General features: G+C 45.8%; 1 protein-coding gene across 1 annotated transcript; it reads right to left on the reverse strand.

The window, feature by feature from the left end:
* Positions 1-425: 425 nt before the first annotated feature.
* On the reverse strand, positions 426-20182 carry rnd2 (Rho family GTPase 2). Its single transcript, XM_037477082.2, has 5 exons — positions 19499-20182; positions 19003-19090; positions 4738-4847; positions 3302-3436; positions 426-1442 (listed from the first exon to the last, which is right to left on the reverse strand). Exons 1-5 carry the CDS (start codon positions 19598-19600, stop codon positions 1173-1175), a joined length of 705 nt encoding a protein of 234 aa, XP_037332979.2. The 5' UTR covers positions 19601-20182; the 3' UTR covers positions 426-1172.
* Between the last annotated feature and the right edge of the window lie 3875 nt (positions 20183-24057).

A 24057-nucleotide genomic window follows, 5' to 3' on the forward strand; every position in this document is an offset into this window, starting at 1 on the left:
CAACAGCATGGAGTCTGTCATTTAAAAAACACTACCTGTGCTCCAGTACTGCTGCATTGCAGTTCAATTTAATTTTTTTTGCCTGCTGAGAGGTCCACACAAGAGTGCACAATCACTTTGAAAGACTGACTCATTCCACAGGCTGCGGTGCCGTGTGACCTTCAGGGCAACATAAGAAGCACGGAGACAAACATCAAAGGAGAAATGGACAGTTAATATTTACAGGCATGACTTTTGAAAGCCGGTGGAGGAATGGGACATAGATCTTTGAAGAAAAGACTTGGGCTTAGTAAAATGGCTCCTTGTAAGAATGAGAGCGTTGTTTATGGCCGGTCTGTTATAATCACATTATTTACATCAAAAACGGTCCTTTTCCTATTTGGTCAAGCTGCTGCTTCATAGTGAAATGGAAACAAAATAGCCCCAACGTTTTACCAATTTATTTTCCACAAAGAAACATCTTTAAAATAGAATAGTTACAACAGCATTTACTTCAGTGAATCAAACCGACACAGTTGGGGTTGTTTTGTGAGGAAAAAGCGTGTTTTTAAATGAGCAGAATAAATTCTAAAATGCAGTGACCTCTAAAAAGCACTTGTGGTAGAAACGCTCACTTGAGTGTCACCAAATCTCATCGCCATCTCCCAGTGTTTGTTTGAGCCATTATTTGTCTAATCGCTGCAAAGCGCTTTCCCGCAAAACGTAACATTTCCCCTCAAGAACGGCAAGAGGAAGCAACTTCAGGCAAAAAGCTTCGTCTCCAGACGTGCGGCTTCGACGCGGCCCTCCTCGCACCTTCTCCCCCCCCCCCCTTCAGTGTGGCATCAGCGCGTTGCCTCCTCCCGGTCTCGGGGAGAAAAAAAAACCGTGACATTTCCACCATGACAGATTCCTTGTGCCCAGAGAGTTAGTCCCATCATTTTGAAACAACACATATGTTAACAGTTTAGAATATATGCACACTCGCAACGAAAACAAAACATTTCAGTTCACACTGCAGTGTTTATTTTTTTCCTCGCTCTTCTGCAGTGCAAAAATAATAAAAAAATAATAAAAAAAACACTACAAGAATGGGAAAAAAACAATAAATAGACTTCCTCTGTTTTATATATTTCTGTGCTTTTGTATATACATATATATATATAAAGGCATGGATTCATAGTGATGGGTCTCTACATGAGCACACAGCTCTTGGCCCGGTCCTTCCTCATGGTCGGGGCCTCGTCTATTTGCTCAGTCCGGACCGGCAGGGGCGGCAGGGGGAGTTGTGACACTCGCTTCAGGCCCCTGCGGGAAGTGCTGCGCTTCAGCTGCGGCTTGTGCGGCCGCTGCACCGACGCCACCGTGGTGACGTGGAACACGTCCCGGACGCTGTTCTCCGAAACCTTGGATGTGCACTCGACGTAGGCCACGGCGCCCATCTGTCGAGCTATCGCGCTGCCCTGCAACGCGGAGACAGGCAAGGCAAGAGGCAATTAGCGAGAGAGGAAACGTTGCGTTACATTGGATCTGCAGTGTTGCAGGAAAAGCAAAATTTTTACATTTCTGTGCACTTTTTCTCCTTTTCAAGGTTTTTTTTTTTTTTTCAAATCAACAATTTTTCCAACTAAAGTCTTGTAGAGCTTGTGCTTGAGTTTAGTCCACATTAAGGTGTTGTGAGAATGCTTCACAAAGAAATATACAGATATAATGCTGTTTTGGTAAAACGTGACAGTAAAGACTAAATGACCCCGAATGATCCAAGACAAAGATGTCGATCTAAACCGTCAACTGAATGTCAATGACCCAAAGACGTCTGGAGTCAAATGCAGCTCCTCCAGAATGAATAATGCAGACTCCTTCGGTCTGTGGTGAGTGGGAAGCGATCCCACCTGGCCGCTGTTGACATGTTCTATGCAGCTATTTAGAGAAGATACTAAACTCTAAAGTGAGCTCCTTGTGCACTTGAGTTCACCCCCCGAGTAATGTTACAATCTACCCAGTTTATTGGGCACATACATTGTTTGCTTGAGATCAAGTCAGGCACAAATTAAATTCCAAAGTCCCTCCTGCCCTCACTTCGCAAACAATGTATGTAACCACTTTCACGTAGGATGGAGGCAGGTAAATGTTACAGCTCCCCGAGACTGGACCTCATATCCCATGACCCTAATTCCTCATGCTCTCCAACACTGAGAGCTTTTCATCAACACTGGAAGTAGCTGGATTTTTATGGTGGCGGTTCACTGAGCCACAAATAAGAAGCAATGAATTCCTCATTTGGTGGAACTGCAGATTTAGATTCGCGGGCTGGCGGCTGGACAGTCCCACAGATTGTCGTGACCAGGAGGAGGCCAGCTCAGATCTTGGGCAGATTAATGCGGAAATGTCTTGAGTTCACCCAATGGTCACTCTATCCAGCGACTGCCCAGCTGTGTTCGGAAATTCAATTTGAGATCAACAACAGGATAACAACACAGGTTATTGGATTAGATGTTTTTTGTGCACAGCTCTGGCATCTGCTGTGTGACACCTTTTCTGGGCATCTGTGGTTGTGCCACTCCATCTTTTGTTTCCATATATTATTTACATGGATTGTCTGTTTTCCATTTTTTTTCTTCTTATGTTTTTTGCCTCCGGCAAACTCAGACACGAGTCAGGAAGACACGTTTGTTCTGAGGGCTTTTGTGGTATTGTTAAAAAAACAAAACAGAAGCGCCTCCACTTTCTGTGTGTCCAACACGACAGGGCACAGAATGAACACGGTGAAAGATGATTAAAACGGAACAGTTGATCATCCCATCCCGCTTCTCCCCCATCGCCTCGGCACAGAGGTCACGGCGGCATTGGATAAAAGAGCTTACTCATTTATCATTATCCGATTTGCTATTTATCCTGCATTTTGAAAATCCCCAAATCTGCATGAATATTTAATTTCGGGGATAAACATGTCCTCCGCCTGTGCCTCTTCCTCTTCTGTGGCAGTTGCCATTAGCAGCATTGAATCATCTTTCAGCCCATTTTGGTCGACGATCCAACATCTCCGGGAGGGGGATTCACGCGGCGCTTATTGCGCTGCGGTTCACTGTGTTGCACGAGTCTCCTTTTAACTCTCTCTCCTTGTGGTAAGTCACCTGAAGAGCAATACCAAGATGAAATAATTGTATGCGAACGCTTAGTCGCTTTGTAATTTATTCTTTATGAAAACCGTTGTTGTGGTTTTCAGGATCGTTCCTTTTTTCCCCCCCGGGAACCACCCAGGTCCCTGTCTCATTTGTCATCCCCGCTCTTACTCCTTGCAAACCCATTAGCTGGTTCTCACCTGCTCGTGGGTGACCGGTATGAGGCGCTGCTTGGAGAGCTCCCTCAGGGTGCCGACGTCCGTCCTCATGTCCAGCTTGCAGCCCACCAGCACCACTTTGGCGTTGGGACAAAACTCCTGCGTTTCCCCTTGCCACTGTTGAGACATGAAGCGACAGAGATGGCATGAGCGTAGGGCTGCCTGATTAATATTCTCTCGATAAAGGAAAATCTTTGGAATCTACAACTCAATTGAAAAAATAATTGGGATGAATGAAAAGGAACCATTATTCTTTCTATTAACCACTTGATTGTGAAAAATGCATATCATCCTCGTAGTGATACATGTATCTTCACATCGCTTGCTATTTATTTATGCCACCTTTTTTTTTTTGTTATTCGGTTTGGCTAGTACCTGTCAACAAATGTATTTCATGGTTCTCTACAGAAAAGGTTTTGCAGTCTAAATGTCACTTCTGAAACAGCAAAACCAACAACCAGTCTCTTTTCCCTGCAGGTTAATGCACGGCCCGCAGCAGACAGGCCTGAAATATTCCTCAGGCCGTGCGCAGAATGATGATCTATTCACCTTTTGACCTTTTTGAAAACCAAAGGCTTGACGGCAGCTGTGCTCGCCCCTGTTGACAGAGAGCACTGAGGCTTGTGAGGTATACGTGTGAGTTAAAAAAAAATTTTTTTAAACGTGCCTCGGGTTAGATCTACAAAGTCTGCAAGGGGCATTTTAGCTGCTCCCCTCACACCACTAAACACGTCAACGGGCAGGCCGTGGGAACTGTCCTTGGGCCCCAAGGAGTGCATTTCAAGGGGCAAACACGCACACATGGCTTCAAGATGAGAGACCTATAAAAGGTGCGGGCGTATTTTACATGACACCCATGCACGCAAACGGACGCGTTAGGTTGGGTGGCTCTATTGCCACTGGCTGTAAAATCCCTTCCACCACCACAATCCTGCACTGCCAGTGTTGCAGCTACGCCGCCAGCCCGTACTCGACTCGCAGCATCTGCACAGTAGGCCCCCGTCCAAATTTCAAGGGCCACCATCTGGCCAACTGTTCTGTATAAAAACTAGATTGCGATTGCAATTTAATCACCAGTGAACAGACTATGCAGCAGCCCCTCTCTGATATGGCTGACGTGCCTTATTGGCCTATGTGATATTCTTCTGATGCAGAGCCTCTGCTCTCATTCTTCACTCTGACCTTCTGTTCCTCAGAGGCACAAAGGTCAAGTGGCCACAGACTTTTAATGAGATAGAGGGCCGAGGGGCTCTAACCTCTGTGCTGATTTGCTCTACTGTTGAGCCGGGGAAAAGCAAGCTGCTGAGTGGCGCAAGATGCTGATCGGGAGGAAACGATTTATTTCCGGCTGCAGTGTCACGGCAGATTTTAAAAGCTGATGTGTTGAGAGGAGTAGATAAAATAAAAAGAACTCTGACCTTTTTTATGACACTGTCCAAAGTCTCCGGGCGACTGATGTCGAAACAGACGAGAACTGCATCAGAGTCGGGATACGCCAGCGGCCTCACGTTGTCGTAATAGGAGGAACCTGCAGAAACACAATAACATATGGTACGAGGTCATGGTAGAATTATTGTGTATACCTCTTTTGAACCTGCGTTAACCCTAGGAGTTTCTTCTTCACCCCAACCACATGGCTTATTTGGTCAGTCATAAACGTGACGCATACCCGTGGAATGTGATCTAAAAGTCAATAGTACATAGAGCAGAGGCTGTGACCTAAACATGGATATGCCGCATCCCGAATGCTCCATGCGCATGCAAATGAGTGTTGATCGTAACAGTTGTGTTTACATATTTGAGTATCTTGGTCTCTTGGGCTTCCACCCAGCCGTGGCCTAGCTTTTTTAATCAGAGCACTTCATGAGGAATGTCAAGGGGTTACTCAGACCAGCACACATAACACACTAAAAAGGGAATTATAGTGGGTTGAAGCAAATGCTTTTTAAAAAGAATAAAAGAGCTAAACTTCTTTCCAGTTTGATATTCACACTGACTCATGCTTCTTTCCCCCTTCTCCTTTAATCTCTGTACCTTGATCACATTTGAAGGCGGCGTGGTGCCTGTGTACTTTCACAAGCTGCTCGGTTTCATGGGTCCTGCTCCCTTAAAGCTCTCATTAGGAGGCTTGTAAAAGTATCTGGGCTCTCTCTCTCTCTCTGTGAAGTTGTGGTTGTGGGCACCCTCCTTCCTGCCTCCTCGGAGAATTGATAGAGAGCTGAACTCGTACATTGCAATAACCAAAGCACCCTGGTAGAACGGTTCGGAAAGAATCCCCACACCTTACAAATGCTAGAAGTGTATGTAAACCTGTGAATCACATATGCTTCAATGTGGCATATATTCATATCATAAGATAACTGTTGATGTTGATTATAATCTCTTAAAGCCACACTAATTGAGGATGATGAATATAGATTATCTTTATACTGTTAACTGTTTGATACCAAAGCCATAACAATAGAACTGGTTGACTAGGTCTGTCGGGATAAATGTCTGCCCAATAGCATCATTATGTGCTCTTTGTTAATGTTGGAATGACAATCGGACCCTATTGTGACAATGACAATCGCTGCATGCGATCTGTAGCCCCAGTTATACAGCTGGCTGGCCCGTGATGACCTGCTCCCTCCGCAATGCGAAACAATGGATCAGCCTGGATTTGATTGATTTGATCTTGTTTGGTTATGTAGACAAGTGTTTCAGTGCCAAAATCTGTGTAACAACCAATGCCAAATTGCTGCTAATGGCGAAATATTTATTATATTTATATATTAAGTGTTGATCTTTACATTTTATGAAAATGAAACTAAATCATATTGTCAGCAAATGTTGAGAAATAAATAAAATTAAGATAATTTTAGCCCATCATTTATGGTACATTACCCATAATTCACAGTGCCATCGTCGTCTTAGTAACACAATATTGCTGCTGTTTTGTAATGCTGAGAGAGCAGGACTGTGCGCACACACACACACACACACACATGCTGAAAAAAGCCCAATCTCACAGATGCCGAGTTGAACAGTCAGCAAAGCACACATTGTACGACAGAGAGCTCTGATTGGTAGTGGTCACACATGAGGTGCTATAGCTGCTGAAGTTGGTCTTTAGTATGTATCACAGTGCAGCAGACCATGCTGGGGTTGGAGCTGAGGAGGATGTAGAGGTGGAGAGGGGACTGAAAAGATTTAATGACTTTGATGCTCGGATGGGGGCAGAAGCATGAGATGATGAGAGAAGCAACTGCAGAATTACAGCAGAATCCAGATGAAGGGGAAGAGGTGTCAGCTGAGGAATCGCTGTAACAGTGGTCCTTATTTGACTTAAGATGTAATTAGAGGCTAGAAAAAAAGGACGAAAGGATTCATTTGTTAATTCCAAAGATCAGAATGATTGGCAGTTCACGGTCACAAGACTTCCACCCCGAAACAGCAATTCTAGGCTCTTTTGCCTTGAGGGACAAAGAAGCTACCTCAGCACCTCTGCAAAGTCAGAAAAAAAAAATGCTCTGTGGGTGAAAAGAGGAGAAAAGGGCTGTATTTAAAGCAAGCCGAGCAGGCACAAATAAAAGCTGATCACCAACGATCAAGAACATGAAGAGGAGGAGGAGGAGGAGGGGGACAAAACCGCTTTCTCCTTGTGAAATGTATCACCTCCACTGCCTGAAAGGCACTGGAACACCTTCCAGCTAAGAGACGTGGCCGGAGAGGAGAGGAGGGGAGGAGACGGGCTGTGCACGGGGGGGGGGGGGGTTTAGGTGGGTAATGAAAGCGCTGGACTCTGCAGGACGGATCAAATGAAGAGGTATGAGAGCTCTGGGTTGGCTATTGGAGAGTCCGGCCTGTGCCCATTCGCTGTGAGGTGTAACAAAAGGTCAATTGAATTTTAGACCAAGCCGGATGAGATGGATGGAGCAGGAGCGCGAGGGAGGGGCCCACAGCCTGGCAGGGACCCCTGAAAAACCATCACATCTGACATCTAAAGGAGCGAGACCCTGCCACGCCGTGCCAAGGACGGACATAAACCACACCTCACAAAACCTTCTCCAACGTTAGCATTAGCCTGATTTAGCACCGGCGACCTCCCACAGTGGAAAGTGGAATTCTGTCTTTTTTTTATCCCACAGGGGTACTTAGCGCTAAGCCTCGCTGCAGGAGGCTCCGCCGGGGCACATGGTGACAGAAGTGATTGGTGACGGGAACGCTAATGTACAATAATAAGGCTTGAGGGTTTCGTGGCAGGACTTCCTTTAGGCCCACTGTCGCTTCAGACATCGAGTTCCCTTTAGGGACACTCTGTCAGGTTTCGGGCAATGCCAGCTTTCGCAAAAGATTTTGGGCACGTCGTAGCGAAAGAGGACAATGCAGGTGGACGTCATGAGCAAAGTGAATGAAATCAGATGGCGCGAGATTTAACAAGGACGCACAAATTAATGTCGACGTCCTAGCTAATCATCAACCAACTATTGGTGCTAGACTGACAACTATATTCTGTAGGCTACTGAAATGCAATACACAACATTTGGTGGCTACGACTATTCTGTGCTGAAGGGTAGCTATTTACTTACTATTTATGATGCCGCTGGTAACCCTATTATAAAAGCAATAAGGTACTCGAAGCAGTACTTTATCGTCAGTGATGTTACAGTTCAAAGGTTTGCCAGCCCTCTCGTACCTTATTGCTTAAATAAACTAAATGATAAATCACAAAGGATGCAGTTAAAGGGAGAAGATTCTTTAGAAATCCTGCAACCTAAAGTGTGCATGTAACAAAGCCGTCCAGTCCTCCGTGTATTCATGTGTAGCGTCTCAGCAGCTATTTTCTCCGTATCTCTCTGTCTGTTGGATGCTCATTGCAGCTAAAGACTAAACCATTATGAGCGAGAGGGAAAGAATAGTCTTTGCCTCGAGGCTCTGATGTGTTCACGCACATATGGCAGGGATTCAACATGAGCTCAATAGGCGGCCTAGACATTCTGAAAAAAACAGCCTTTCACACAGACAAAGGCAGGGTACAAGGAAACAAACACGCGTCTCAAATGTCGATAAATAAACAAAGGCTGTTGGTGTGACTGAGTTAGTCGAAAACATTAAACACAACACGTTCAGCACCACGTACCCGCCGTCTTTTATTCTTCTCTTGCAGCTGTTTTCCTCTTGAAATGCACCTTCAAAGCAAAGGCGAGGCATTTCAAGTTGGGATGGCCGAGTGTCATAGCAACCCCCGAGGGATGCAAATGGCTTCTTTGTGAGGCCTTGAAAGGAAGTAAGTAAGGAGGAAGGGAGCAGGAGAGCGAAGGGGATCGTGGAGGGTGGCGACTCCAGGGCATTGATTACTAGAGGTGACTAAGAGCAGGAGACGAAGTGGGTTGGTGCTCCAATCATTTAAGAGGTTGAGCGGACTTTTCATTACTGAAGGTTTGGTCTGTGATGGGAACTGTTGTGGTTTCTACTCAATCAGGCTTCTCACTCGCATTAAAAAAGCTCTTTGTGAGGAGGCGAAGGTACTTTCGTGTCCTAATCTGCTGCACAGGGTTTTTTTTGTATGAGTGTAAACCTTTTTACTGTCCCACGTCTAGAAAGTGTCCCGCGCATGGGACCACTGGCGTTATTCACATGGCAGAAATGGTGAACACACTCCAGATGGGGAGAAAACCTACCTAGAAGATTGGCATAAAACTAAGGCTACTAAGGGACTTCAACTATTTGAAATTCAATTTCAGCTGGTCATTTACAATAGCTTCCTATCACGTTTTTTTTGCTTATTTAGAGATACACACATTCTAAAGTTATTTTAGAAGTCTTTCAAATGCATTTTTCGATTGAAAATGTTCTTCCTGGTACATGATAGCAGATAGACTGTATATTTCCTTCACCTGTGGACCCTCAATAATGTAAATAAAGATTATATTTGTAAAATATTGAACCTACGAGGCCATATTTTAGATTGCATGAATTGTTTGAAATACACAGACATCATTATGTACCACAGCCTCATAAATGGAGCTCGGGGCGGTAAATCAACTTGATTCAGTGACACAAAACATTAAAAAGCCTATGCTGAATGAACCTCAGCTGGCCTGGCCTGGACTCTAGACTGCAGCTTTTATCTTTGGTTAGTCTGTGAAATAGGCTGCACATGTGTCAAAATCTCTCTCACACACACACACACACACACACACCGATAAAGCTGCTGATCTGCAATAGAGATGGCTGTGTCAAGTTTTCAAAGGCATTAGCACACGGCTGGGACAGTACGGGTGGAACCAGGTTAAATGGCCATTAACCTGCAGCCTCCGCAGAGGGGGTATTGATCAAAGCGCCCTGTGCTTTCCCCGCGGAAGAAGTGGAGCCTTTGAAGGGCGCGCAGCACTTTCCACGCGTCGCGCTGCCCAGGACTCGATGCCTGGTGCCTGTCGGTGAAAAGCCGCGCCGACCACCGCGCGGACAGCACCGGCACAAAGGGACGGGGGCGCCATTACTGTCTGCTCGCCCCAGGGGTGTGGAGATGGACCAGTGTGTCCTCTTCTCGGTTTCTCCTCACGCCAAGCGCCTCTTTCATAACCACACACGCACACGCACACACACACGCACACAGACACGCGCGCGCGCGCGCGCTCTCAATCCACATCAGAAACGGCTTTGAATTTCCTCTCCCGCTGTTTGATCTCCTGTCTGAGGCTCTGGTTCGGGCCGGCTGCTTCGCTTTTAAAGATCACTGCACTTCTTTTGTCGCCTTCTTTGTCTAGTCATATATACGCATCTCCCTTTAAATAAAAAAAAAAAAAAAAAACTCATGTATTTTCCTTTAATTTGACATCTAGTGTGGCAGTATATGTCTGTGCACCCCTCCGGTGGTCCTTAATTGCTTGGGAGATGTTTTTGTGTAATGCAGTGGCTGTCTCCACCTGTTTGTTTCCTGGAGCTCGGCACCTCCTACAACACCTCGTCGAAGCTGTTTGACTGTTTGGACAGGATCCATTAAATAACAAGCTTTCATACATTGTACTAATATCCCCAACACGAGTGTTCTTGCTGGATTGGTTTTTGTCTCGTTGCTCCACTTGGACATGTTAAAGCAAAAGATTTTAAAAGGCAGAGAGAGGGAGGGAGAGTTCAGCCAACGGGAGGGAGAAAATGATGCCTTTGACAATCTTTGTCTGAAAGTTGAATGGCGCTGGTACTCCAAGCCTGCAGAGCGGTACCAGCATTTGGAAAGATACGAATAATAGAAGAAAAAAGGAACTGGATTGAATCTTTTTCATGCAACACATTTTTTTCAGTATTTGAGTTCATGGAAGGATGTTTGAAGTTTCCTGCCAACTCTAAATCGTGGTCCAAGTGTGAGGGTGATTTCCATGGCACAATGAATCGTGCTCTGAAAAGCTACTACCCCCTCCTCAAAGACTTCTGTCCCTCCACATCTACTTCTCCTTCTTTTCACATGGAAACCCGCAGAGATCACTCCCTTTACTTTCCCCTCCTACACATTTTTCAATCTCAGGATTTTCATTAAAACTTGTAATAACACTGACGGAAGCTTCTCTGTCCAGAGCCGTATGTCTGATACGAAAGAAGACGCGAGAATATCCAGACAGCATGTGCAAGAATAGCTTGTGAGTGGAAAGTGCCCATCCTCTTCTACATCGACTCCACTTCCTCCTTCCAAGTACATCTCTATCACAGGGCTATCCATCTCAGCCCACTCTGATGCCCTCCGGGGAGACGTGGTACTACTCCAAGTGCAATTTCAATTCCACAAACGCAGCAGTGGCGCGAAAAGGGAGCGCATCGAATCTTGTTTATAAACAAAGTCAGCCATAAATGATGGAATCTGTCGTGTGTGTGTGTGTGTGTGTGTGTGTGTGTGTGTGTGTGTGTGTGTGTGTGTGTGTGTGTGTGTGTGTGTGTGTGTGAGTGTGTGTGAGAGCGGGGTGCAGGTAGGGAGTGGAGGGTGGAGCTGAAAGACGGCCTCCTTCCCCGTATCCCCTTTCGCTCGGATGGGTTGCAGACGGATGCTGAAAGGGTTTCTGGGGGGGGGGGGGGGGGGGGGGTCTCATTGCATCTCTGTCAAAGTCAACTTCTGAACAGTGCGGAGGTACCATTATGTGTTACTGTATTTGCTTTGCTGCGTTGAGTAATTATATATTAAATGTAATGATTTTCGAATAAATGTACTACTTGTTTTCATTGATTTTAGAAAGAAGAAATAGTGTTATTCCCTTTTGGATATCTGGAACATACATAAGCTTGGTCATCCGTCACAGGGATTCACCCAGAAATATGACAGAATCAAACCAGTGGTTCTTGCCGTCAAATTAAAAAAGCAAGAGGTTCCCAGTTTGTATGATCATGTCCATCTTGCCTTTTTGAAGTGACTGCATTTAGAATATATAACTTAGTTAATGCCCTTTGTATTGTATTGTGTCGTATATACTGTATATCATGTTACTTTTAGAAGTCAATCAAGACAGGTTTCTACAATCAAAACATTTCCTCCATCTCTTAACACAATAGATTAAAGCCCTCTATTAAATCCCCCACAGGACTTTGTGTGTTTAGCATGTAACATGAGCGCGGCATTGCGTTAGTGTGTCTGACAGTAGGTCAAGTCCCAAGGGTGCCACCAACAACCCTCACTCACAACAACAAACCTTTTTAAAGGGTGGGCTCGGGTGGGAGAAGCACAGACGTACACTTCTCTTTCGGTCCCCCCCCCCCCTTGTGTCCCCTTCTGCAGTTTTTCAATCCAGTGAACACTCGCAGCTCTCACAACATGCTTCAGGGGCACCGTCCTCGCCTCCCATGCTTTTCACTGGCTTCGACCCCTCATTCCCCCAATCGTTTTGCCCCCAGGCCAACGCAGCTGCCGCGCTTTCCAGCCTCATTGTCTCCCCCCCCCCCCCCCCCCCCCCCCCCCCCCCCCCGACTCCCACCCCAGCGGCCCAGATCAGCTCAGATCAGCCCCTGTTACGCCTCTGGTCAGCTGGGAAACAATAGGAGAGGTCACAGGGTCAGAGCTGTTGGAATTCCCATACACAAATTTATTCAATCACGGGGGGCACACACACACACACACACACACACACACGTGAACACGCACTTCCTTTGTATCCAATATCCAATATTATTATCCAATATAATTGTCCTCTTCCACTATTAATAACATTGTTTCTCAATCCGACCCATTTAAGTTTCCTTAAATGCTTGCCATTACAACTATTTTTAATCTTTATTTCATCTTCAGTTTTGTCTGTTAAAAGCATGGTAGCAGAAGGTTTAAGACTGAGCCTCGTACCCATCAAAAAGCCCTAAGTGCGTTTCTTTTCTTCACCCTGTACCAAAAGACTCTTAATTCTTCCCATTTCCATTGGCATATTAAGTCATTATGGCCAAAAGCCACATACAGCCTATCAGCCGGGTGCAGCTCAGTTCTGCAGTAGACCTGCCTTACGGTCGGCATTAAGCCGACGGTACACGGGTGCTGAGATGTGGTGAAGGACTGTGTGGTGGCCGTCAGCTCGTAGCTGAATCCCTCTCTGACGGAGATAAGAGACGGAAAAGGGATGCGAGGCGGTCTCTGGGGGCCTCGGGGGGAGGGCGGGGGGGAAGTGCTTGTTTCATTGTTTATGGGCTGGTGGACATGTGGGACACTCGGGACGTTCTGTATCGCATTCGCAAGCATGCCAAGGAACGGGTGCACGGGCCGCGGTACGCAGGTGGCAGGCTGCGCTTCCGTGTGACCGTGGAGGCGTCCGTGCGTCACCGAGGAGAGACGACACTCGCTGTGGTAATTGCAGGTTGTGTGTCGTGGCTTTCACGCAGCACTTCTGCCCATCCCCTGCTCAGAAGCCGCCTCGACTAGTGGGCTATCGGAGATGGGGAACACTTACGAAGGAAGAGAACGATGGGGGGGGGGGGGGGGGGGGGTTAAATAAATACAGAAGAAAAGATAACTCACACTCCAGCTCCAGACCAAAGTTACTTTTAAGATTTCCCGCACATGAGCAATCCCTTCTGCTCCGGCTTCCTTTTGTCACGCGGCCATTTCCTCCTTCAGCTTGTTGACCCTTTTTGTAATAGTGTGGATATGATCCACATACTGAGCTGCAGGGATGAAGCGCAGCTGCTTGCCTACTCGAGAGCCGAGACCCCAGGCCGGAGCGGATAGGACTGCTGGCTGTACTCCAGAGTTTCCGTCAGGGTGCAGTGAAGTGCAGCCGTGTGCATGAGACCGTCATTATTCAAGAAATGTCGAGCCGGAGACTATTTACAAAGAGGAGATGAAGGGAATGTCTAACACTGGAGGGATTTCTAAATAATTGACTTCATCTATAACACGAGATATTTCTGTAAGTGCCCATTTCATTATATGCATCCAGGTGAATTTGAGCATATTTTGGTATCTGCAAGAAACATTTCAGCAATTGGCTTAATTGAAAATCTGGACATTTCAGGCCCTTAACGGCCACATGTGACATTTTTCTTTTAAATTGAAATTCATTTGTATGTATTAGCCGGGCTTGTTATTCCTGATCGTGCAGTAATCAGTTCAGAAGTCACAGCGAGGTAGTTCACAGTACTATCATACATTTACATACACAAGGCTGCGTAATAACTTCACCACACACAGCTTTTGCTGTTAAATTTCTAATATGCAAATCGCTTTGTGTGCTCCAACCATTAACTGTAATCCCCGGGATTATCAGGAGCGCGCTGCTAGAGCGGCTGCAGGCTCTACCAGGGGGATGAGAGTCATGGAGAAGCCAGAGTACGTTCTCAACCACTTTTCTGTCAAGAACTGTACCCTCTCTGTCCAAAAATAGTAACCAGTAACTGTCTATGAGAGCAGCGACCTGGACCAAAGGACCAAGTACCAACCTCTCTGAATCCAACCGTTCAATAATGTGATAATTAGTCCATTAGCTAGTTAGGGAATCATTTTCTTTATTTTTCAGTCTTTTTTCGATCATCTCAAATGAATGAAACAATGTTTTCTTTTTCATATTATTGTAAACTGAGTCATTTGAGGTGTTTGTTCTGTCTGGGGGGAGGGAAGCAAATTAACCAACATTTGGGTAAGGGCAGTTTTTCTAAATTCATCAAATGTGTTTGTTTAATTTCCTTAAATTCCAGTATTTCAACAGCATGCGCTATCATCTGATTACTCATTATCCAGATATATCATGCACCAGTTCTTCCCCAGCGCAGGGGAATGCCTTCTAGCCAGTTATGCATCATCAAAACCGGTTTAGTTTAGGCGGTTGTTGCCCCGGGCTGGTTGGGCGAGGCTTTGCATGCATTCCATTGTGTGAACAGAAGCTGCCGTCAGGAGGGTGACAAAAATAAACATGAAGGTTCAAATACATTCTGTGGTTAAAGCCACGTAAATGTAATCTAATTATTTTGTTGCAGATTAGCTTTTTTTTTTAAATTATTATTTAAAGTAGAGGATAACCCTGACCGTTGTGATGATCTTTCCTATGTTTTCCTGAATCTGAGATCTGTTGATGAAATTAAATGAATTATTATTTATTATTACAGTTATGATGCAAAGTAGCCAAACGCAGCGACTGTAAGAGCCCAGGGCAAATCGCGTTATCTCCCGCCCCATCAGTGCCACTCGGGTTCAGACGGCCCTTTCTGAGCATGGGGGGGGGGGGGGAGCAGAGAGCTGCCCCGTTGAAAGTATGTATACTCTGCATCGTGGCTGCAGTTCACTCACACTCTATCAAAGATTAATATAGCGTAAAGGGTTGAAGAATAGGGAGGCTGCTGAACTGGGCGTGTTTTTACAGGCCTCTGAACGCCCTACTGGTCCGCTGCGCTGAGAATGCGGAGTTTAAAGAGCAGAGACGACTCCGGGAATGTTGGAAAGTCCGTCCGTAAGAGAGGAGCGGGACGGCCAGACTGTGACGCGGAGTGACGGCTGACAGGGGAGGGGGGGGGGGGGGGGGAGGTGTGTTGCACACTCGCAGTGTCTTGTTATCGTCTCAAGTCAAAGCAAAGCAATCACACCCCTGACTGTGAAAAGTCAAAACAGCTTCGACATGAGAAAAGATCCAAAAATAAAAACATTTGAGTGAGACACAAGTCCACACAACACACACACACACACACTTTGGTCGTTTTGTCTACATTACGATTAGAAGACCCTTAAATCGTATGTGACTGGGTCTCGTGTGGTGGGGGAAGAACCTGCTCCCCCCTCAACACCAGGTTAGGGCCAAAATCTTTCCTTTTCTGTCTTACAAAGGGATATAAAACACGATGTTCATCCTGATGTTAGTTAGTTGTTCTGCGGGGCGACAGAACTGCTCCTGCCTTTGCAAGCGCAGCGCTGACACTTGACCTGAGACCTGACAAATAAATCTACCAGAACCAGAAAAGTTGTTCGGCTGAATTCTTCCAGACGTCCCCACCCGGGCTTCACATTTTTGAACACGTGCCTTCGATTCGTTCGTTCGCTCCTTCTCTTTTTAAATTACCTAACAGCTCTGAAACTTGTGGAAATGTGGTAGTTTTGTTGAAAGAAATATCTTTTTATTTGTGACATTTTCAGATGAAAACACTTTTCATTTTTTGCTCTGTTATTGACTGTTTGCCACAAAAGTGCACCAAGCCGATTGTAGCAAGTTTATGGAAGCTTTTACATTTCACTGCACAGCAAGTGATGCATTTCATGTTCCCAGCAGCAGCAGCACTTTGTTTGGAAATAAATGGGTGTAAGAAAAATAGGGAAACTGTAACCAACATCGCTAATCAGCCTGAGCACCTCAACAAAATCTAGAATTACATCAACAACACATCTGGGAAGTACAGAGGTGGGGTGAAAACCACGGAGATTCGTAGCAAAGGTTTCAACCGAAGAAGAAAGCAAAACAAGATTCCTGTGGATAGCCCCTTGAAAGGACACTCAAGCATGACTAAAGAGAAAGTAAGAGTTCCAGTTTCACGTGAGAATCAGGTCAGGCGTCAGAGAGGCAGCGCAGAGGGGGGGAAAAGAAAGAGACCTGAGTGCACTGTAGGAAGTTTGGGGCAAAGTGCTGCCATGACTTGCTCTGGTAAGAAACGCCTCTTGGCGGGGTATTATTCTGGGGCCGAGGCTACGGAGAGTCTTTCCCAGGCACCCTTTCCATATTGGGTAGAGAGGAGGAATGCTGTAAAACGCCTGACCCCACCAGCGTCTGCGGTAATCACTAATGACTCTGAAACAAGCCATCACCAAGCCACACAGACCCTGTGACCACTTGACGGCTTGCATCGCTCTAAAGCTTCATTAAGTCACCAATACAAGCCACGGTGAAACAGACCCTCTATTACTGTGTCGCACAGATTGACCTCAATTCGACAGACACCACACCGCATCCCGCAAAGGGCAGAACCGGTTTGGAGGAGACCAGCCTAATCAATGGCGCAACGACGACGTGGGCCGGCAGCGGTTTTAAAGGCAATGCCCGTCTATCGAGCCCACGCCAAGGAAACGTGAACCAGGCGAAGACGCAACCTGTTGGGAGAGAGCCAGGCCGAGGGAAAGAAATTCACGTTGCTGTGTGAAGGGAGTTAATTAAAACGGAGACGATATTTATGAAACCCGGTGGTAGAAAATAGATAAAAACTACATCCAGGGGGGAATGGGAGGTGGCTTAAGAAAAGTGTCCAGGGTACTGTAGACTCCAGCCTCCCATAGGAGGCAGAGCACAATTAATTTCTTCTCAAAATAGCAGGTAGTGACAGCTTGGCGATGTTGTGGCTGATGAAAGGCGTACGAAGAGGGGAAGGCTCTGTTAGCATTGCTGCTCTTTTGGCGCTAAACAACAGATAAGTTCCTCCCTTTTGGACTCTGTTTGGTTCTCTGACGAGGTCGGAACCATCTGACAAATATTAACAAAGTTTAACTTTAAGCCAAATGACGTCACACACACACAGACACACCTTCCCAACCCATTAATGGCAGCGATTACATTGAAATAAAATGGGTTTGCCGTAAATGATGGTGGCACCATGCCTGAGAGCCTCAGCACTGAATATGTGGGGCTGCTCGTGAACATGAGAGAAATAATCAAAACGAAGCTAGAGGAGGCCATGAGAGTGGCAATAAACAAATCAGAATCCTACGGCCATGGGAGACGTACTATTTTTCTTCAGATGGAAGCCTTTTTTCAGTGTGAGCCAATTATTTTTCTTGTTGAGGGACAACTTGAACATCAGTGTTTGCTCTGAATCGAGGAAAAATGGGCATTGCGCAGAAGGACTTCTAAACACACAGGAGCACACACGCTTACACACAGACACACACACACACACATTTGCCCCGTGGGTTGGGTGACGTCGTGTTTGTTGTGGGCTGGGCGGCTCCTGGCTGAAGATTAAAGACTAACACTGCCAAAAGGTGGGTTTTGAGGTTTTAAGACGGACAGAAGCACCACACTCCCACGACGTCATTAGGCTCCTCCAGCCGAGAGATAAGGAACTCTTGTAAGTTGTTGCCCCCGGGCCCCAGAGGACGCTGACCCCTGACTGACAGGCTCAAGCGGATTTACTCCCCCGCGTGGACACGGGGTCTAAAGAAAAACAACATTCTTCCACTGACTGGCCATGTGACAGTAAATACTCCCATCATTTCTTCTGGAGGATAGTTTTAGTTTCATGTTTGGGAATGTTTATGATAAGAGAGGGAGATTTCTCATTGAGTCCTGTGACCGGCCAGCCATGCCGCCGGTCAGATAGCTGACAAAAGTCCGGAGCCCGAGATGACAAGTGATGAGTCGCAGGTCTCCGGGGCGGCTCGGAGCCGTTAATCCCTTCATGCCGACCGACCGGGCTGAGGGTTCAGGCGCCGGCTTCCTGTGCCGGACATTCGCTGATGCCGCGGCAGCCAAAACGGCCTCCTTGGCGGGAAGCCAATTCCCACGCCGAAGCCCAATCACGTAGAAGGTCAGTCACATGACCAAACAGGCAATGATAAGTCACCCAAAAAAAACCACTGCTGAGGTGGATTCCTTTTTATACAGGGTGGAAAAAGCTCCTCAAACAGAAGTCACTAAGACTCTCAGTTGATACCTTGATGAATGAATCTGAGATACTCTTCCTCAATTCAATTATTTAAAGGTTATGGGAATATGAGGGCAGCAGTGCGAACTGCTGAAACCGTTCTTTAACAAATTCGGGATACAACTAAATTTCCGGGCTGACAATTTGCCAAAGAAGGAAAACAAACCAGGAAACACGATTTCTTGCCCGTATGTCAGCAAACCGTGATGTCATTTTATGACACGAACATTTAGGGCAGTTAATGGTCCCTTCAGGCCCATCCTGTCTCAATTATCCTCGCCTTCATCCCCCCCCCCTAGCATGGGGCCTAAGGGGGTCAGAGCTTGGGAAGAGCCTGCCTGGGAAGGAGCGAGAGACGTGGCTGTCAAAAGACAACAATCATGAGTAACTGCCGCCGATTTTTAAAAATCTGAAAAAGAAAATAAATCCCCCTCGAGTTGGCAAGGTCAAAGCAATTTGTCTCGAAGAAGGTGACTGCCGGGGAAGTTGGAGAGAGGCTTTGCCAGCGATCCTCCCACGGTGGCAGCAGTAGAGAGACAGGCACCAGGGCCCGGCCCGGGGGGGGGGGGGGGGGGGGGGGGGGGGGGAGGACTGTGGGTGCGGACAGAGTGGTGCAATTGGCTTACCTGACGTGTCCCACATATTCAGCTCTATCCGGTGCTTGTCTATCTCAAAACTGGCAGTGTAGTTTTCAAACACCGTAGGCACGTAGTTCTGGAAATAAGGGATTTGTTTTAGTTAACCAATTAGGACGGACGAGATAAGCGTGTGTTTAAACAGCCACCAGCTGCAGAAGAGCAGTCTGGTGAGGTCTAGCGAAATAATGTATGTAGCAGATATAATGGCATAAGAGCAAAGCGTATTTCAGAAATACAGTCATAATAAAATAGATGAAGACAACGCTCTAAAGTTTTAAAGGCAGTAGCCGACACAATAAAAGTCAATTTAGACATTAGAGGACTATAACAGAGATTGTAGGGGCATTCATCATAGTTCTGCCCCCAAAAGCGCTTTTGCTGTGTTGATTTAACAGTTTCTGTCTGTCTCGCCAGGTGGATGTAACCTGCGGAACGAGTCCTGAAGTCGAATGGCTTTTATTTCCGACTTTTGCTACAGACCTACCTCTGGATAACAGTCCTTGGCAAAAACGTGCAGGAGTGCCGTTTTCCCACATTGCGTGTCCCCGACCACCACGATCTTACAGCGGCTGCCTAGACCGTCCATGGTTCGTCCGTCGGCGGTGCGTTGTTGACTCGCGGATGGATTGCGTCCAGCATCCAGCGTAAGAGGCGCAGCGGAACACAAAGCCAGGAAAGAAATACGAGCAAATGCATGCGCCGGTCCCCGGTGCGCTTTATCCAGCTGCGTCCCTCTTACGCGCAGCTCTCCGGTCCAGCTGATAGACTGACTGACTGACTGTGTGGCTGAATGTGACTGACTGACCGAAACCACAGGAAAGACGCTCACAGCCGCCTAGAAACTCCGGCGGGGTTGATCAGTGGCCACGCCTTCACGCGTGAACCTCATCACTCAGCTGCAATAGGACGCTCTGTGGTGACATTGTGCGGTTTGTTGTTGTCTCCTTACATGCTTCTAATATCATTATGAGACTATATTATTGTGCGTCGGAGTTTGTTTGAGGGCAATTCTGCCTCCTGTACTTTGGCTGTGCGTCTTTATTTGGCAAAACATTTTCAGAACGTCAGAATTGCATCTGTGGGACATTTATTTATGAGTCATGTATTTTGACCGTGCATGTACTAATACAATTGCATATTTATATATAACAATGACACTCAATAAAGAACACTTTGTATTTCACCCCCTATGAGCTCCGTAAATATGCCAATAAACCAAACGAGAGCCAATTGAAAACTCTGCCAGGTATTATTTTAAAGTGATATTTCACAGGTACTCAAACCAGTCACTGCACTATATACATTTCGTGTCAGTGACTGAAATCAGTGATTTATTTACTTAATAGTTATTACTGCAAATAGGTGATCGGGTTGGATCAGTATTGGATAGTTTGATGCTTTGAAGCAGGGAGGACAAAAAAGAAGGACGTTTTTTAATTCAGTGTATTCTCCTTTGAGTAGTTAAATAATAACTAATTGATATACTATTAATAGGCTTTTAAGTATATTTAACATTCATTTTAATAAAGAAGTTTCGTCATTATTCATTTGCTAGCTATGTCTGTTTATTCCATTCCAAGCTATTTTTCATGATCACCGTTCACCAAGTAGCATAAATAAGACGACACATAATATATATACTTCTTGATTTAATGCCAGCATGACCTCCTAATGGAGATACAATAAATGCTTAGATAGACATAGTTAAATAGTCCATCAAATTAAGTAGTTGGAGCAGACTGGTCAGCCTTTTATGAGTCTCGCAGCCTTGCATATAGCACTTGTTCCTTGTAAGTGCCCCACTGAGGAGTTATTGGTTATGTGAATGAGATAATTAAATGACTTGGCACCACGTGCCAGACGAACACTAAGTCACGTTGTTTCCCCCGAAGATCGATATTGCCCCCTTATGGACACAAATTGATATTACACCCTAGTCACTTAAGAAGTAGCAAATAAAATGGTATTATAATGGTATTTAGGAAACAATAGCTACATAAGCAAGGTTCGTAAGAATCTAAAAAAAACAACTCTTAATGTTTTTACAAATTTTGATTTTGTTGACTGGTTTGTGATATTGTTAGATTGTTGAGAGTGTCCCTCTTAGTGGTTGCAGCAGAACTCATTTCCTCTGGCTGAGTAAAAATAAACAATTGATTAATAAAAAAAAGAAGTATAAATATGAAGAAGATATTACTTTAGCAAATTTAATGCATATTGCCATTTAATGCTGCAGCCTAGGACTACAGATTTATTTGATTTCCCAATGCACTATATGTTTGGTTGGATGAAGAGATATCGAAAGGCCCTTTTGGTATGAGTATAAGTACATATCAAGAACTGTATTAAGTAATATTTTGAATTATTTGTTGCTGCTTGGTTATTTACATGTTATGGTACTCATGTTTCAGTAACATCTTTAGGTGGAAACATTGTCATTTGTACTCCAACAGATGTACCTGTTCATATATAACTGGTATACGGCACTTTGGTCATGAGAAGAGGTACAACTAGCCGACAAAGGTGACGACACTCGTGTGGGATGACCATGAGTGAGCACAAGCTTTGAGACATCAGGAAATATGTCCGTTGATAAGTGACTTTAATTTTCTCTACCATGACAAGCTGCCACATTACAAAACCGCTCATACGTTGTGTTTTAACACAGTGGCTTCTAACTCAAGGGGCCGTGGCAAAGATCCTAACAGGATAATACTTAATGAGGGTCGTAACCCCAAATTCAAGAGGCCACTGGTTTAGCATAACAGCAGCACTGAAAGTGATTCACATCAAAGGATGTGAAATAACCATAAAAACACTGTTCCATTGAGGGCCACGGAAACCAACCTGCAGGCCAAGTCGTTTGCTACATTGACATACTACTCCCATCAGAGCTCATGAGGAGAAGAGCCACTCATCGAGCACCCACAGCGCACTGATGTACCATCAGAGTGGCTCAGTGTGGTCGCTTCAGAAGGACAGAACATCTGCCTTGTATCTGTAGCAGGATGACTGCGTTTCCAGTGGCTCTGCCCACATCGCAGTACTGTCCCCTTTAATTGTCTACTATGTAAGAAGGCAGATCTGCTCGCTCTCTCTCTCTCTCTCTCTCTCTGGCAGCTGGTACGCACCTCCCCCTTCCGGGTTACCTGGCTGCAGGTTCTGCAGACGCTCAGCACTCTCTGCGGTGTTGCGCAAATTGTTGCACCGTGCAGGTATGTTGCAGTTTATTGCGCGTCGGCGATCTCATCTGCACCGTAATAATAAACTTGCGTGTATGTGCAGGCGCTGGCAGGTCGGACGGCGTGTTGGCGCGTTCTGTCCCGGAGCTGTGATGTCACGCTGAGGTCTCGGCACCCGGCTACCCTGAACCGTACTCCGACTGCTGCTGCTTTGTGGGGGGGATAAAACCAACTATTTTAGGGACATTGCCTGCTGCTGCGTTGGGGTGTTGAACTCCCGCTGTCCGCATTTAGTGCCTGATGTATCGTGCTTTCATGTTTAGCTGCCTAAATGGCAAGGGAGATTTTTCTTAATCATTTTTGTAGCTATTTTTGATTGATGGTTTAGTTCTTTGAGTTCACACTGTAATATCTCGATATTTTTCTTTTTTGGGGAGTTGTATTGGAACTTTATTGTTGAATCTATTTTCTGTCTCCCATTAACTGTCCCTCTTTGTGGTTCCAGGTGCTGAGGGCCTCACTGGTGAACCCTGTTTGGTGATGGTGTCCCTTCGTGTGTAGTGTCTTATTCACTCCTCCTTTTTTTGTTTTGCCCTTGTGTGTTTGGAGTGTTAATATTGGATTGTGGTGCTCCCATTTTAAGTTTATACCTTAACCCCTCCCCTCACTCACCTTGAGCACGAATGCCCCAGCCCTGGAAAACACGATAATTTATACCAATAGGGTAACCTTTTTTAGATTTTAATTGTGACGAATAAACTGTTGTACATGTTTTTGGAAACACGTCTCCTGCCTGCTCAGTGTAACGAACTTGTGTTGTCCTTTTTGTTTTAGATTTTGTAATTTAACTTGTTCATAGATTTCTTTCTTCTTTTCCCTGGGTGACTTCTCCCAGGGTGGCGTTGCTCTTTTCCTTTAGTTTAGCTTTTTCCTAAGTTAAAATACAGATTATCGGGGTAGTTTCTACCCCACCTCACGCTTGCCACGTATCCTTCTCCCCGTGTCAAAGCAGCAGATCAATAATATCTGCATCCTAAAGCCCTGTGGTACATTGGAGCACTGCTTTGGCTCCAGAAGTGCTGAGTGGCTCTTTACTGCCACAAGGTGTCTCACCACTCCCGTTGTGGCGAAATCTCTCTGGTCATTGGGTTTGTCTCTCAGATCCAAAGGCAAGCGGTGAATGTGAATGCATCCTGGTTCCTTTTGTGAGAAGAGATATTAACTGTTGCATCTGTGAACCTAAAGCTATTTGTTCCAATCGCACAATCCACCAGGACCCCCAAAGGATTATGGTCCTTTACCATGTTTGATAGATTTTAATGGAGGTCATCCTGACCACGAGGCCGTGGGTCGCTGAATGAAACAAAGCAGGTTGTCTCGTTTAATCAGAAGCTGGCGTGACCTCAACACAAGCTCATATTTCTCTGAGCTGCCTGCTCAGGGAAGTTCAGACAATGAGCACTACGCAGGCCCAAAGTTCCTGCAAATCCCACTGTAGAATAGGTAGCATAAACAGACATTTCCTCTGGCTCCTGCTGTCCCAGCACCACGCGCCTCACTGTTAACCAAGCAGCAGTAAACGGACAAATAAAGCCAATATTTATTGATTAAAAATATGAATGAATGAATAGTTTCATTTTGGAATGCTGCCGTTTTACACCCACGATGATGCTGCATTTTAACCGTCACATGGAGATCTTTCAGAAATCCCCAGATTTGGCGGTTGAGCTTATAATTGACCATTTAGCGAAACCACCGCTGCTGGACGCAATATATGGGCTTTATTTTATAGCCCCGCCCAGACAGCCCGACACGCCCAATCACAGCCCCTCCCCCCCACGGCTCTCCGGGTTTTCCAGTC

Source organism: Pungitius pungitius, chromosome 12, assembly GCF_949316345.1.
Source record: "Pungitius pungitius chromosome 12, fPunPun2.1, whole genome shotgun sequence".
In the NCBI taxonomy this organism is placed as follows: Eukaryota; Metazoa; Chordata; class Actinopteri; order Perciformes; family Gasterosteidae; genus Pungitius; species Pungitius pungitius.

What these genes read in the sequence shown, in the direction of transcription:
- rnd2 (XM_037477082.2), bottom strand. Translation starts at nt 19,600, where the DNA reads ATGGACGGTCTAGGCAGCCGCTGTAAGATCGTGGTGGTCGGGGACACG. An exon ending in GAATATGTGGGACACGTCAG is followed by an intron (nt 4,848 to 19,002) that starts GTAAGCCAATTG and finishes GTGTTTCTGCAG; the next exon opens with GTTCCTCCTATTACGACAAC. An exon ending in TGGACAGTGTCATAAAAAAG is followed by an intron (nt 3,437 to 4,737) that starts GTCAGAGTTCTT and finishes ATGTCTCAACAG; the next exon opens with TGGCAAGGGGAAACGCAGGA.